This window comes from Hetaerina americana, unplaced genomic scaffold (genome assembly GCF_022747635.1).
Source record: "Hetaerina americana unplaced genomic scaffold, ioHetAmer1.1.p SCAF_3, whole genome shotgun sequence".
Taxonomy (NCBI): Eukaryota; Metazoa; Arthropoda; class Insecta; order Odonata; family Calopterygidae; genus Hetaerina; species Hetaerina americana.
In genome coordinates this window covers 88,705,581-88,721,480 of record NW_027286874.1, presented here as the reverse complement: position 1 = coordinate 88,721,480, position 15,900 = coordinate 88,705,581, and the positions used below count along the sequence as shown (strand labels likewise).

At 34.5% G+C, this 15,900-nt stretch overlaps 1 protein-coding gene across 1 annotated transcript in view; it reads left to right on the top strand.

Annotated features, from left to right (window-relative positions):
- LOC139690863 (uncharacterized) overlaps nucleotides 1-15,900 on the top strand; it is a 45,379-nt gene that overhangs the window by 25,678 nt on the left and 3,801 nt on the right. Inside the window, exons 5-9 of the mRNA XM_071588474.1 lie at nucleotides 703-940; nucleotides 4,277-5,085; nucleotides 9,701-9,843; nucleotides 11,735-11,983; nucleotides 13,998-14,810. Coding sequence (XP_071444575.1) covers nucleotides 703-940; nucleotides 4,277-5,085; nucleotides 9,701-9,843; nucleotides 11,735-11,983; nucleotides 13,998-14,810 — 2,252 coding nt within the window. The remainder of the gene's footprint in view (nucleotides 1-702; nucleotides 941-4,276; nucleotides 5,086-9,700; nucleotides 9,844-11,734; nucleotides 11,984-13,997; nucleotides 14,811-15,900) is intronic.

The following is a 15,900-nucleotide window of genomic DNA, read 5'->3' as shown; positions in this document are numbered from 1 at the left end:
AAACTCTGGTGTAATATACAAAGCACTAATAACACTGCTGCTTCCTCCATCTCAACAGGTGTATCAGTGCATGCATGCATAAAATTCTGTGATACAAGAAAACAACTACTTACATAATTTGAATATTGGTGAAATAGCTAAATGTGCATTAATCAAAAGTACATTGCACTGGATATTAACTCTTATGATATCAACCATGAATTATACCTTAAAGTTTAAAGGCACTCATCCCTGTGAGAAAGGAAAGGCTAAATAAATTGGATGAAGATTTTATTACTCTTAATTCAGTAGAAGATGAGTTATACAAAGAAATTCAAAATATGGTAAATATTTGGAAGAAAATAGTGCATACTCTGAGCTGAAAAGCATGGCTATTTATGATTACTTTCAGATGCTACTTTACCATCTGTAGTATATTGCCTGTTAACTTTGATTTGGAATAGGTAATCAATCATCCAATCTTGAATACATGAAAAAAAATATTATTAATGCTTAGGCGCAGCCTTTAAGAGTGCCTTATAATTCAATATAAATTACTGTTGGCATTAATATTCAAATGCATGGTATTTTCATGTACTATTCACTCTTTCTTCAGACGGAGGTTGAAAAGTTTTTATTCTGCCCCATTCATTTGATTGTTAGATTCTTTTAATATCTCAGTGAAATGACAGATAATTTTAAAAGAGCTGTTTTTCTTTGTAGGAGGGAGGATAGAGCATAAGAAAAGTTCTCGTCCCAGATTTTCAGAGCTGACAAAGAATTTGTCAACGATGCCTCCTCGTGGTTCTGTGAAGTTTCTGCCTCCAAATATTCCCCGCTTAGTTCGTAAAACAAAGACTTTGGGGACTAATGACAAAGAGGTAGAAAGAATCAACTGCAGGAGGGTACCACAGTATGGACAGGGTATGCATGATGCAAGAGGATTTATAGATGAATACAGGTGAGTGTATTTCTTGAATTACAAAGGAATAGACTTTGTTCTGTGACATAGCCATGAAAGGAAACTTTGGGAACATTTCCTTAAGCCATACAGGACTGTCCTGTAGAACTAGGACAGGGAAAATATGTTGTCCTAAATTTTTTAAAGGGTAAAAATGAGATGACCCATTTAATAAGCACAATTTTTCCAAGAAAGGCACCTGTGACAGGGTTTTTATCCTTCTTAGATATGCAGAAGTCAGTTACACTACTATAATGATATGACTGATTCATCATTGTAGGTGGATTTTGGTAATTGCTCCATATAATATTCTTACAAACAAATTTAATGGCAATTTTTAAAATATGAGTGAATGCTTACAGTTCATAATTTCCAAATTTGAGTGATTATCAACTTTTCAACAATTTCTCTAGAAATCTGCATAGGTATTTCATTGTTATACTTGTATGGACATAATAACTATTGGGCTTTCCGGAGCTTTGCTGAAGGAAAGTTGAAGGCCAGTATATTCCCCACCATAATCATGCTCTCAATAATTTATATATTCAAATCATCCTACACCTTTTTTACTTCCCCTCCCTGGCACCCTGATTCAATACCGCTGTTATCTGCCTGACTTTCCCTCCACACTCATCCCCTTCAGCCTTGGAAAAGCCATGAAGGGAAGGAATCAAAGGCCCTTTGATTGTTATTATACTGAATTGCAGTAACCATCTATGGGAGGCAGTGGTCTCATAGGTAAATAAACAGCTGTAAGCCCTGATTGTTAAAAAACTAAGGTAAAGAGAAACAGAGTGAAACCCCAAATTTGCATTCTCTTAATTTACGTTTTCCTGCTATTTGCATCAATTTTACCATGTCCCATTCAATTTCCTATTTTTTCAATGTATTTGCAATATTCAAGTATGTATGCAATTTTATTTTCTGTTTTCTTGCTATTTGCATCGCTATGTTCTGGATTTAAAAAAATTCCCATTCTAAAGCAGTTACTCATGTCCAGCCTTAATGAAAAAACTTGGTTGACTTCACTTCGTACAAATGCACTTAAAAAAGGCAAGAGAGAGCAGTAATGCGAAAGGTTTTTGGGAAGAATTTGAATACGGTGAGGCAGTACAGAGTGGCAGTAGTCAATGAAAGTTGAACGACTTATACTCGTATCTCTGTCTTCCAGGAAATGAATTATGCTGATGCCTAGAAGTTAGCTACATAATGTATACATTGTAAGAACACCTGTGGGAGGCCATTCATTTTGCATGTAGCTCGGAATTATAAGGAATGAAAATGACTTCCATTCCAAACATAATGAAGCGTAAAAAACAAAAAAACTAGTGACTGACAAATGGAATCATTTTCACTGCCTCGATGCAACAGTTATACCTGTAACAGTAATGGGTTCCTAAATTATAAAAAAGTATTGAAACTTTCTTTATAACATGAAAACTACCCTGAATCAAAAATTATTTTATTTTCTTCACAAAATTTTGAAGTTGAACTCTTGATTTCTTCCGTCGAACCACAAGTTAGCTAAGATTCTCATGTGTTAAGTTTTCCTCAATTACTTAAATAAAACGTAAATGAAATTCAATTACTTAAATGAAACGTAAATTTTATCCTGCTTAACATTGGAAAGACAATGCAAAATAGAAAATTTTCAATTGAAGATAAAATAAAAATTTTGGAACCGTTTGACTCTCATGATGAGAGCCGTATTGATCTGTCAAAATATCTATGATTCCCAGTCTCAACACTGAATGCAGTAGATAAAAATAGTGATTTGATTCTGAAACTTTCAAACCATTTGTCTAAAAAGAGAAAATATGTCAAGAATTCCATTTATGAAGATTAGAAGGATTACTGAAAGAGTGTTTTTAAGTGATAGATCCTCAAATTGTGTTGTCTTTTGATGTCAAAATTGTATTGTGACAACAGAGGTAGAGTGTTGATGAAATTTTGCATAAAAATCTGGATGTGAAGGTGATGATGAGGACATGAGATGGAGAGGTTCCGCCACCTCCATACCAAGACACAATGTGTGCTGTTCACACTAAAAGAGTTACTAATCGGGTGGTATGTGATGTGAGCATACACTTGACGAACTGCTGAAAATTGAAAACAAAGCACATGACATCAATTGGCTGAAATTCAAAGTTGAAATTAACTGGCTAATTTTTGTTAAATAATCATGTCAGTCATTAGATAGTTTCAATGGTTCCTAATAATAAATAAGACTGAAGTGACCCTGCCATTTTCATTCTTATGTTTATAATATCTTCTTTCAGTAATTAAAGCTTGATACATTATATTATTAATTTTTACGGTCCACAGGTACCAGGTACCTGTAAAGTTTTCATGAAGTGCCTTTTACCTTAATTGTGTTTTTTTTATTTTATTTTATGAATTATGATGAAACCATGACTAATTATTATCTTATGTCCAGATAAGGAAGGAAGAAATTTTATACTTCTACAAATTTATTCATCAAAGATGTTTGATGTAGTTTTGATATTTTCATTCATCTTGTATAAATAAATGGGGATAGCTTTTTCGGTTGATGTGGAGAGAAAATTTAAATGATAAATAATAAGTCTCCTCTTTTCAATTTATCAGTCTGTTTCTTATTTTTTACCTTTACTCCAGCAATTAAGTATGTAAAAGTGAAAAATCTTCAACTGTGATTTGCATTTCCCTGCAATGTACTCCTTTTTTCTGGGGAACCTAGAAGGGGCTCTACAGTATCATTAAAGCTAAAATTTCACCAACCTGAAGTATGTAAAACAATCTCCAATTTAAAAAAGATATGGTGCTCTTCATTAATAGTGGGTCTTCTACTAATTAAATTTCTCCATCTCCTCCACTTATGTTTTGACAGCCTACTGGCTCATCGAAGCATAAGTGGAGAAGGAGATTAAATTTGGAGAGAATAATAAGTTGAGTGTTCGCTTATTCAACAAAAAAGTAAATTCATTTTGAGTGATATAATTGAAAGACCTCCAAGAGGGAATAAATGCTTCAAATTTAAAACGGAGATATAATTCACTGATTATCCTGCAACATTAAATCCCCTCACGAGGGCATGGTAATTGGTTGTCCTAAATTTGATCTTAAATGTAACAATAAGTATCCTAGTTAAAAGCTGTTTGAAACTGGATTAAATATTCAAATTAAATATCCAAATTTGAGATAAATTGCAATTGCTGACCCATAGAACTTTTAAATCTAAAATTCATCAGAACAATGAGTGTATGATTTTTTGTGTGTATTTTTATATTGCATTTGTAATCAGTTATGCAAAAATCCAAATTTATTCATTTATGCTTATTTCTCATTCCTTCTCAGGCTCAATGAAGTCATTCGAAAACCAGATTGCATGCTAGTGGAACATTTCATCCCATTTGAACTGGAGAGCAGCAGATCCAGTGGAGGTGAAGGAAACAGCCAAACCGCCAAAACCTTTAATCTCAGTCTTTGTGACTCTGGCATCGATTCATGCCCATCCTCAGTGTACAATCCGGTCGAGTGTAGTGATAGTGTGATATGGGAAGGGAGCTCCATTGGTGTGTGTGGGGAAACAGATATGCTTAGTTATGGTGATGATGGGTTCATTTCTGAAGGTTTGCATGAAGAGGGTATCAGTGAGCTTGAGGAAGAAAGTGAATTAGATGTAAACAAAGAGATGGAACTTGAAATCAGCAAAGAGAGTGCAACCAAAACTGCTGAGACGGAAGGTAGCCAAGCTGATACAGTTGACACTGATTTGGGGATGATGGAGACTGAGCGCAGTGGGACTGAATCGAGTGGTGTGTACTCAGAACATAGTCCAATAGATGAACCTCGCACTGCAAGTCTGACTGAGGATGAAAGGGTACCTGAAATACATTCTGGACATGATCCAGGAGATGAAACTCCAGCTGTAAGCCAATCAGAGGATGAAAGGATGCCTGAAATACATTCTGAACATGATGCAGTAGAAGAACCTCAAATTGCAAATCTGACAGAGGATGAAGAGGGGCCTGAATCACATCCAGAACATGGTTCAATGGAAGAACTTCGTGCTGCAAATCTGAATGAAGATGAAAGGGTACCTCAGCTGCATCCCCAAGCTGATGAAGAACTCGACCCAGGAAAAATCAGCGACAATACACGCAGTAAGTCAATTTCTTAATCAGAGAATTGTAATGCATATTTAGGCATATTTCAGTATTGAGAGTATCCTGATTGGCATGCCAGTGGATTAGGTCAAATGAAATTCCTGTCATATCCCTTTATTTGTTTTAAATCCACAAAATATTTTTATAAAACTTTTATTTGAGATCAGAGTGAAATCACATAATTTCAGTGATATTTTATGTGGCAATAATATTTATTGGCTAACATTTTGTGTATATTAGTACTTTGCACAGACTTGACTTACTGAAACAAAATAAATGAAATAATAGTTTTTTGCTCAAGAGGTGCAATTTACTGAGGTACTTACTTTTTATGGCCCTTCTTAAGCCTGCCGCATGTATTTTTGAAATTTGCGTGAATAATACTGCAAATTATGAAAGTCAATAAATCTGTAAATAATTTATCTGGCTTATTTTCCCAATTCCTGATTTATTTTAGTTGTGTCATTTCGTGCGATACCAATGCAATAAAAATTATACATCACTACTTCAAAATCATTTTTCAAGGAAGAGAAGTCAATAATTTGGCGTTTAACTTTGCCAAATAATTAGAGCAATCACTTTTTAGTTTAAATTGTGAGTAGATCATAGATTTATGCAAATTACTTCAATTTCAATCACTTAGTTCAGTCTCCCATTTGCTGCCTAATAATTAGGAGTAACTCTGGAGGCAAAAATAATAATAAGATGGTATAATTAAGTTCCCTTTTATAATTACCTTCTTTATGATCTCCATTGATTTCCTTCTGATAATATCTTGGCACAATTGTTGTAAAACTCCATTATTTTTATTCATTCAGTATAACTATACCTTTATATATGAGGGATGTTCACTTAAGCATGATCATTCATTCTTAAAAAAAATTTGCCAGAAAATTGTTTGCATTTGGTATGGTGATGGGTTTTTTGTTTTATAATGTGCTTATTGTTAAACAACTTTTTATAGATTAGGGTGATTCTCATTGACGATGTTGTTTTAGCCATTCACATTGGTATCTTCCAGGTGTTATTGATAATGTGATTTTTTTTTAAACAATTAAAAGTTTCAAGTTTTGATATATTTTGAAGGTCATCCAAAAAATAAGGTTACAATGCCACTGCAAGCCTTAGGTATTTTTCTTTCAAGGTTGCTGCACTGGGTGGGTAGGCTCCGTTGTAATGGTTTGAACAATAGTTCATGTGAGTCATTCTGGTGCCTTCAGCCATCTCACATCATTTTGAACACAGACAAAATCAGGGTTCCTTCCCTGTTGTCTCTAACTTCCATCAGTACAAGAGATGCTGCTATCCATTTTTTGACTTAGCATAAAGAAACTGCTGGGAATAATCATTGGATACTTGTGGAAACTAGGAAACTTAAATGATGGGTCATCAGTGTGTGACAAAGTGTTGTAGGTTATTCAAAGAAGGGAAGACTGACACATAATGAAGACAGAAGCAGGGGTGGGCATCCATTGTGTCTGATGAAACTGTGACAAAAATTGAAGAAACCATCCAAGAATATTGCCATTTGACACTCCACCATCCACTTAAAATATTTCCTGGCATCTCTGGTTGAAATTGTGGCAGAAAGGTTGGGATACAGAAAGTTGCGTGCAAGCTGGGCTTCAAAAATGCTCAAAAAATCTTGTTCTCACCGCTTGCAAATTTCTTGAATGCTATCAGAACAAAGGAGAACAATTCTTTGATTTGATCGTGATGAGGATTTAAACTTCGAATGTCATTATAATGAGTCCAAAAGACAGTCATTACAGCAGTGGCATACAACCTATCCATCAGCCAAGAAGGTCAAAGCCACGCTTTCAGTTCACAAAATCATGTCCACTGTCTTTTGGGACCAGGAGGGAGTCCTACTTGTGGAATTCATGACCTGAGGTGAAACAACCAATTCTGTCGCACACTGTGAAGTTGTGAAAAAGGAATTGTGGAAAACCATAAAAAATTGCCGTAAGGGAATTCTAACCCGTGGTATTTGCCTCCTTCGCTACAGTGTCAGACCTCACATTGCAAGCCTTACCCAAGACTTCCTTTGGATGGGAAATTGTCGCCATTTCATCTCTTCAGTCTGGATCTTTCTCCCTGCAATTATCCTTTTTTCACAGTGAATAAAATTGAGTTATTTTGGTCTATGTCCCCAGAAATTATCTGTCAATACTGATATCAAGCCAGAACATTTCAGGATTACCGGTACTTAACTTTTGGCATTAATATTGTTGAGCATGAATATATCAACTCTCATACTATTTTTAACAAATAATTGGTAAAAAGGAGAGAAATATACTCAGAGATATAGGATATATCAATTACTTGATGTCATTAGCCATGAAGTTATGTCCTCAAATTTGAGAAAAATAATATTCTCACGTATTGTAAAGCAAGTAAGATTGTTTTTTAATTGCATCATGTTAAACTCAAAAGCTTCAACATAGTTGCTGTGAACAAGTGGCAAGCTCAGAATTCTTACTTGGTGGATAACTTTTTACCTCATTAAATAAGTAATCAATGTGACCATCTTTTTAGAACTCTTAGTTTGATTTTAGTGCATTTTCTTATTTTTATTTTAGATTTAACTGAAGTGTGCATTGATGTTTTAAGATCTCCCTTAAAAAGCTCATAATGTATTTTACACATACAAGTGTGAAAAAATGAGAAAACTATTTTTTATTAGTTAATCTACCGGTTAAGGATTGACACAACCATCAAATAAACATTTTGTCTCTCCTAACAAAGTACAATCAAACATCCTACACTACCACAAGCCCCTCTTCATCTCTGTATACTTCCTTCCTCCCTTCATCCCATCCAAAATCCCTATATTATTCCCGCCCTTTCCTTGTTTGCCTAAGATTCTCCCCTCACATCACATGTCACAATCGTCAACATCCCAATGCCAATCAATGTGCTTTTCATCCATTTTTCCTGCCTCCTTTCTTTCTCACAACAATCTCCTCTCCTCGCCCACCATACCTAGCACTTCCTCAATTGTTTTTCTTTCTGTCCAATTCATATTCTCAATACTTCTCCACACCCACATTTCAAAAGCCTCCAATCTATGCTCCTTATCAAAGTTTTGACAAGCCTCTTCTTAATATCCTTGCTTGACCTCCCTGTCATCAATTCCTTCCACCTTGTGGAGGCCTCTTTGCGTGGTATGAACTTCTCCTCATGTCCCTACTACTTTGACCATTTTGGCCTAAAACCCTTCCAAAATACGTAAACTGTTCCACCAGCTTTAGTTTTTGCCCTATTATTTTAATAATCATTTAAATCTTTCTCTTTCTGTAACTTTGGAACTGGGGAAAACTTTGAATTATTATAAAATATACACTTTGTTTAAAGATTGCCTTATGGATCATGCTCCCAAAATCCTACTCTTAGTATTCATACATGTTTTTCTAGGAGAATCAAACTTCAAATTTATTGGTAAACCTCTCTTGAGTGCTCTCTAACTTATTATTTGTGATATAAAACTTTGTCATTTCAAGCTAGTGTAGTTGGAATTAATAGCATCATATTCTTCTAATTACCTGCAGTCACATACCATTGCATATTTTTTCATGGTTCAGTTGAAATATGTCCACTTTAAAGATTTTTGATGACTTATGTTCATTGTGACTGCTATGGTGTAGATCAACTGACAAGGTAGAACATGCTCTAGACTTCAGCATGTACATGGAACTACGGGCAAAACTTCACTGTTTATAGTTTCTATAATTATTTTATTAATTCTTCAACATGTTTGGTTCCATATTTTAACTATTCAAACATAACTTTTACGAGGATTAGTAGCATAGGCAAATCATTGTGTTCAAAATGAATTTAAAAGTCAAAAGAGAGAAGTATCACAAACACTGGCTGTCAAATCGAAGTGGAGGGAAACAGAATGGCCTCCAGAGGCGGAGGAGAAAGAATTTTTAGGTTACATTACTCCAGGGAATGCAGTAAATGGTATTTATAATGCCATATTACCACATTTGTTTCAAAATTTCGCTCAAAACATTTCAGTCAAGTTGAGTGTTATATTTGAAAACTACTAGTGTTAAAAGTTTTTTTTTTATGTTTGGCAACCTATGGCTATAGCTATCATAGAGGATTGAGCAAAAGAGTGCTGTATTAGACCTTCCCCAAACCCTAACCTTTGTTATATTGCAATATGTCAGTTCCCTTGCTATATTTTTAATGAAATAATTTGTAGTGTCACTTGAGCAAGTTCATCAAAAGCAGGAGAAGAACAGAGGATAAAAAAGTGTGTGCTACTTTTAAAATTTCCTTTAAATATGACCTAATTTGCCCTCTCTGTGTCCATCATTTGCTGCATTCCTCCAAGAAGATCACCCTGTAGAAGAAGATGTTCTATAACCAATTGATGTTGATTTCCATTGAATTCCTCTTTGTACGTAATGATCTACTTATTTTTATTTTGAGACTGGATGGGATACTTGTTTAATTTTATCTGTGAAATAATAAAGGCATTTCCTGTTTATTATTAGAAAATATATACTATATAATATGAAATGGGTAAATTTTAGTGTTCTTTAATGATGGCTGCTTATCATTTTGAGAATATGGGTTCTTAACCATAATTTTCTTTCAGATTCTGTTAGTTCCTCCCCCCAGTCCCCCACTTCAACTGCATCCGAATTGAAGGAAGTTGAATTCACTCCTACTCCTCGAAGAAACAAGAGAAAGCTGAAAAATTTCAAGCTTCCTTGCAAGCTTTCACTACTTTTACCTGAGGTAAGAAAATTTGGTTTTCAAAGTGTGTTGCATTAAAGATTGTGTTACTTTTAATAAATTATTCTTATTCTTTCACTTTGCTGTTATCTTTGACCGCTTTCCTATTTTCAATATTTTCTAATTTAATCTAGCCAAAATCTTAGATCAATTTCCTTGGTTGAGAGTTTTAATGCAATGACTGCCATCTTTTGTTTGTATTTCATGAAAATGTTCAGGATGGAGTTTATGATGCAGTTCACCTTAAAAAGCCAGACAAAACCCTATGTAGAATTACTTTTAAGGCCATATGTTCAATTCTAAGAAAGGGGTATTCTGTAGGTCCATGTTGAATTGTTGGTGAGAATCATCAAGTTTACACAGTTTTAATACATGTATTATGGTGGCACAATCGTTGGTAAAATCAAGATATTATATATATTTGGTTGCTTTTTATTAATTTCTTCTGCAAGATCGAGATAATTTTTCAAGCTATGAGAGATAGCACATTCCCATTATTGTTTTACTTTTTTGAAAATAATGGATGAACACAATTTCATGACTATCCAATAAACAGTCACCATCACCTTCCCGACTAATGGAACCATCTTTGCCTTTTTCGGATTAGGTTCACCCTTTACAGACCACTGTTTGACTTCTTTCTTCTCAGAAGTATAGTGGTGGATCCAAGTTTCATCTACAGTTATGAATTAATGCAAAAAAATATATTACTCTCTTCCCTTAAACCGCTCCAACAAGGCCTTGGAAATGTTCATTCATATGCATTTTTGGTCCAAAGTGAGCCCATATAGCTTGCACATGTCCAATTCTTCAGTCAATGTATGAAAAATGTGTTCCTTTGATATGCCCATAGCCTCTGATATCCCTCCAACCTTAATTCCACAGTTGTCTAGCATCATTTGTGAACTGTTTCAATGTTAGTGATGGTTGTCACAGTTTTTGGCCATTCCTAATGCTCGTCATCAGCCCAGCTGGTACTGCCACATTTAAATTCAGCTGCCTGAAATTTCATGGCCTTAAATGATGCTGCTGAGTCGCCATACACAGCATCCAACTTCTCTTTGATTTGTGTAGGCGTATTGCCTTACAAACACAGAAATTTAATGACAGCTCTCTACTCAGTTATTTCCATTTTCACCAAAACCATTTCAACACCTCACTCAAACGATTGTCAAACAACAACTGAGTTTACAAAATGGCTGAAAGTTTGGTGAGTACCTTATAATGCATATGCAAACACATTCCCTAACTTTTATTGAAGAATGCTGCCATCTTCATGCTGAGGGTAGAAACTTTTCGGAGAATCCTCGTATGCTTGTAAAATGCTATTGGAAATTTAAAGTAGATTTGATTGGTAAGTATTGAAAAAAAATGGCAAAATTTGGAAATTTCATGTGCCACCTTTTTACTACAAAATATTGGTAGACTTAATGAATGGGAGAATGTGAATAGGATCTTTACCATTATGTGGATGTAAATTGTATAGATTCATTATTTCTATGCTCTTAAATTCATTGTGGTCCCTTGGAGTCTGAAATTTGTTTGTCTTTTTTCCAAATAACAACTTAAATATTCAATTCTGACAATGAGTAAGAATGTTATGTTGGGTCAAGAAGAAAACAGATGTAATCAATGCTGTTCTGGACACAGCCAGGACAAAACAGCACTTATTACATTAAAACAATGAAAATATCAAGTGATCTCTAGCATAATTAGTAATCAGTTCAAGGGTTGTGTAGTAACAATCTTCATTTTTTTGTTATTCTCATCTGCTTTGTTCTTGTATTGTTTTTTACATTTAAGTTTTCCATCATACTCTTGGTTGTTTTGTAAAATTGTTGATCAGCCTGAAAGTCAGAATTAATTTCCCTCTCTCTTATCTTCCAATTACCAGAAGAAAAAGAGGATGGGACGAGGCACAAAGGCAGCTGAGCTCTGGAGACCAAGTCAATCACCATGTTCATCTGTATCCAGTCATTACCCTCAGTCGCCAGTATCCTTCGCTCCTGCTTCTCCTGATCCCAATTCCTTGAGCCATCTCATGCTCCCGGATGATGATGATCACAATGAGGATATTGACAATCTGTCAGAGTCTGACAATGAAGGAGAATACTTTGATCCTCCAGCTGATGGGCAGCCACCGGTATGGTCTCTACCTCAGGGTGTTTATCATGTCCATTTCCATCAGGAAAACCATATCCCTCCTAATTATCATTTCACAAAATTTTTCTTATGATATAACTCACAAATCTCAAAATTTTAACTGAACAACTTGATAATTTAATAGGTTGAGTTATTTTTAACAAATAAATACAGCAAGTAATGAAAAGAATTGAGAAAACAAAATTAATATTTATCCGCAAATTTTAATTGTGTTAAAAAAATGAAAGTAGTAAAAAAAACACCAGCAAAAATATACAAGTTGTTTATTTGTACTTCCTCAAATTACGTGAGCATTGAGCATTTAAGTGAAATTAGGTCCATAATGACTTCAATGTTTTTTAGATCTTTGAATTATAAAAATTATTTGGATATCAGGAACAATATTAGAAAGCTGAATCCTTATATCCTTTCTAGCATAGAGTCTGTTTCTCTATTTTGATTTGATTAGAGCATGATATGAAATTTGCCATCATATAAATATGTCATTGTATAAGCAAGGTAAAGCATGAATTGCTAGTTTTGGTCCATTGGCCCTCTTCTATTAAATTTGTCGAGAAATTATGTGCTGGTGTTCCTGTTTTGTTTTGTTTTTCAATGTCTCTCTAATTGGATCAATTAGATTTTCATAATCAATTGCACTTAAGCCTTAGCCTTTTGGGTTAGCCGTTTTTATAAATAAATTCTGAACCCAGGAATTGTCCTCCCTGGACATTGAAAAATACTGCAAAATGGTTGTTTTTGATCGCTAAAACAAATGACTTGTGCTCACCCTATTATGATTAGTCTTCAATATATTTAAAAGAAGAATTTCTCTCAATTCATGTTGTGGTGACATCATGGAAATGACATTACGTATGTTCTTGACTAATCCTTTTTAACTACCAAATACATTTTGTACAACTTTTTTCTTAAAGGCTACCATTTGAAGTCATTTCGATATTTTTATACAAGAAAGTATCTTTTTGCATATGCTCACATAATTAATTTTACCAGTGGGTTGTGTACTTATTCATGGAGAAATTGAATGAACCAAAAAAAAGAGGGAGTTGAAATGGGTTAACTAATTATTTTCATGGTTACGGACTAGGGCTTGAAGGAATGGATGTACTATCAAGAAATGCCGTGATCAGAGTACACTATTTTGCTATTTCCTTGCACTTGGAGTATAGTTATTCATGGAAAAATATATGCGATCTATTAAGCCAGCACAGATGAGTAATGGTACATATAGACTAAATAAAAATTGGTGTACTTATTTATTAATTTTTTTAAATTCATTCATGAAGTTGCATGTGCGTGAGTAGTTATTGCTGAGTTGAGTAAAAAATTTCCATCTGCTGGTGAATTTTGTAAATCTGAGATTTATCCAATTACTTTCATCATTACGTTATAACTCCATGGTTTTTGTACATGATTAGTTTCTATGTTTCGGTTTGTAAAGTAATCATAGGGTTATAATCAAACTGATATGATTACCTTGGAGAGATGAGAGCTCATGTAAAACCTTTTATTAGTCAAATGAGTTACCTCAACTGGTTTCACACAGCAGTTATGGATTTGAGTCCCAGTGTTGATGCTATGCTGTCCATGATTTTTTTCCTGTGTGCATTTTGCATTTGTATTGGATGATAATTGAACCGAAAAAAAGTGCACAGCTTCAGCCAAGCAGTGTGCCTTTTTGGATACCAGATCTTCTTGGGAAACAATTGGTGGTTCAGGGAAAGGAACTGAACCTCCCTACCCTGTGGTGTGAATTTCACACACCACTGGGCTTAGTATCTGGTGACCTCTACCCACACCTGTCAAGCCAACTTCAGGCTTGATTACTGTGGTTGGTAGTGGCATTCATATTCTGAAGATAGCAATCATTCTGCACAAATGGTAGATAGAGTATATTAAGAGATATTATTGATACTGTGGCAATAGTTATGATCGTAGGGACTTGTGGCTTAACTGGATAGTGTAATTTAGTAAATATCTCCTATCTTTTCTAGGTCAATTACTGGATACAGAATCACCAAAAAGACCTAATGAGCGCTGGTGAACCAACTACCTTGTCAGATCAAGTCGCTCAGTGGCAGGAATTAATGATGCCACGACTTGATGTAAACCTTCAGCATGGACCCTATAGTCATGTCCGTTATGCACCAGTTTTGATGGAACTTATTTCACGCAATGGATGGCCTCCGAAAACATCTCAGTGTCCATACACAAATATACCTATAGATTATAGTAGAATTATTTTGGATCGTACTCCTCCACATTCCCACTCTGTTCCTTATTCATCATTACTAGATGACTCGATTGATGAACCCTCCTATCAAATACCATGCATCAGTGACATTATGGGCTCCCGAGATAATGAAATGCAGATAAGGAATGGAGCATTTTCAGGTTTCCAAACACCTGACCGATGTCAAACACCTGACCAAAGTGACAGTCTTGATACTACATTTGATAGGTTGTGCAATATGAAGGATAGTGAAGAGCCACCCATCTTTAAGTTAATCTTCTCAAGTTTTCATTTGCTTTTGATGCAGATGGAAGAGGTACGACAGATGAATGAGTGGGCTAGTGATAAGCAAGACTGGTTGCAGACTAAAGTGAAACCAAGGATGTTACAGGGGAATTGGGATGAGTGGACGGAGGAGAATGACAATATAGAATTAAACACTGAGTTGGATGTGGATTTGCCAAGTTCCTCCGCCAGCAGTTCTCCTACCACCGATCCCGTTTTATTTACAACAGTGTTCTCTGGTTTCAGGAAGGAAGAAGTGTCAAGATTACTCTTTACTGCTCTGCATTTGGTAAGTTGTGAATTTTTTGCCTTGTGTATCTATCAATCTTCCAAGATCTTTCCAAAATCACCCAGTTATAAAGCCAGGAAAAACTTTTATTTGATTTTAACTGAAAAATTAACTCTAAAGGTACTTAATCTTTATTGAGACCACTTGATATAATTAGGGGTGTGTGAAGCTTTGCTCTAATTGATTTCAAAGTGAATCGATAACTACAGTTATTCTGGAGAATCAAATTGCATTCAAAAGGACTTTTTAATTGAAACTAAATTTACCTGCAAATCATAGGTCAAATTTCAAGTACAAAAAATATTTTCAGTGTATTTTTTAATTTTATAAAATATGAAGTGCTGTATGTAACTTTTATGGTTGTTTTTACCAAGTTAGAAAGAAAACATTTTCATAAGGTCTAGTGATTTTTAGAGAAATTCATAATTTTCCTTGTTTAATTTTTGTTTGGCGTTCCATTGTCCACTGAAAGGAGTTCAGTGCAAACAGTTGAAACTGTAAAAAATATTAATGATTTAATTTTCGAAAAACTTATTGAATATTTTATGGGAATATCGAAGATAAGTCAAGTCATAACTAGTCAAACCTAGGAATAGCTCTTTCTTGAATCCAATCATGCCACACAGAGGCAATAAAAAGCTAATTAAGAATGTGTTGAAATGAAACATAATTTATTGAACAAATATAAGATGCAAATTGCTTCTATTACTAAAATATGTAGTCAGTTCCTTAAAGCTACCAATTTTTAATTATGAAGAATTTTTCTGTTTATGTTTCACCTAATATTTTCGTGATGTTTCTGGCATATGCTAAGTCTATCAATAGTATCCTCACCATTATCACCAGAATGTTACTTATACATATAAACATGTTGCCCAATTGACAAAATACAGCTAAAAATAAAAAAATCAAATGTTCAATACTTCGTCAAGAATGCCACTGCAATATGTCATCCACCATAGGGCAATCAGTCTTTTATCGTATGCTGGTATGATAAAAGACTGATGTGTTGAAGGTCGCAACAAAACTTGCCCTTTTTCTTCATCTGTTACAAAAATCTGTCCTTATTCTATGAAATGTATTTTGGCAC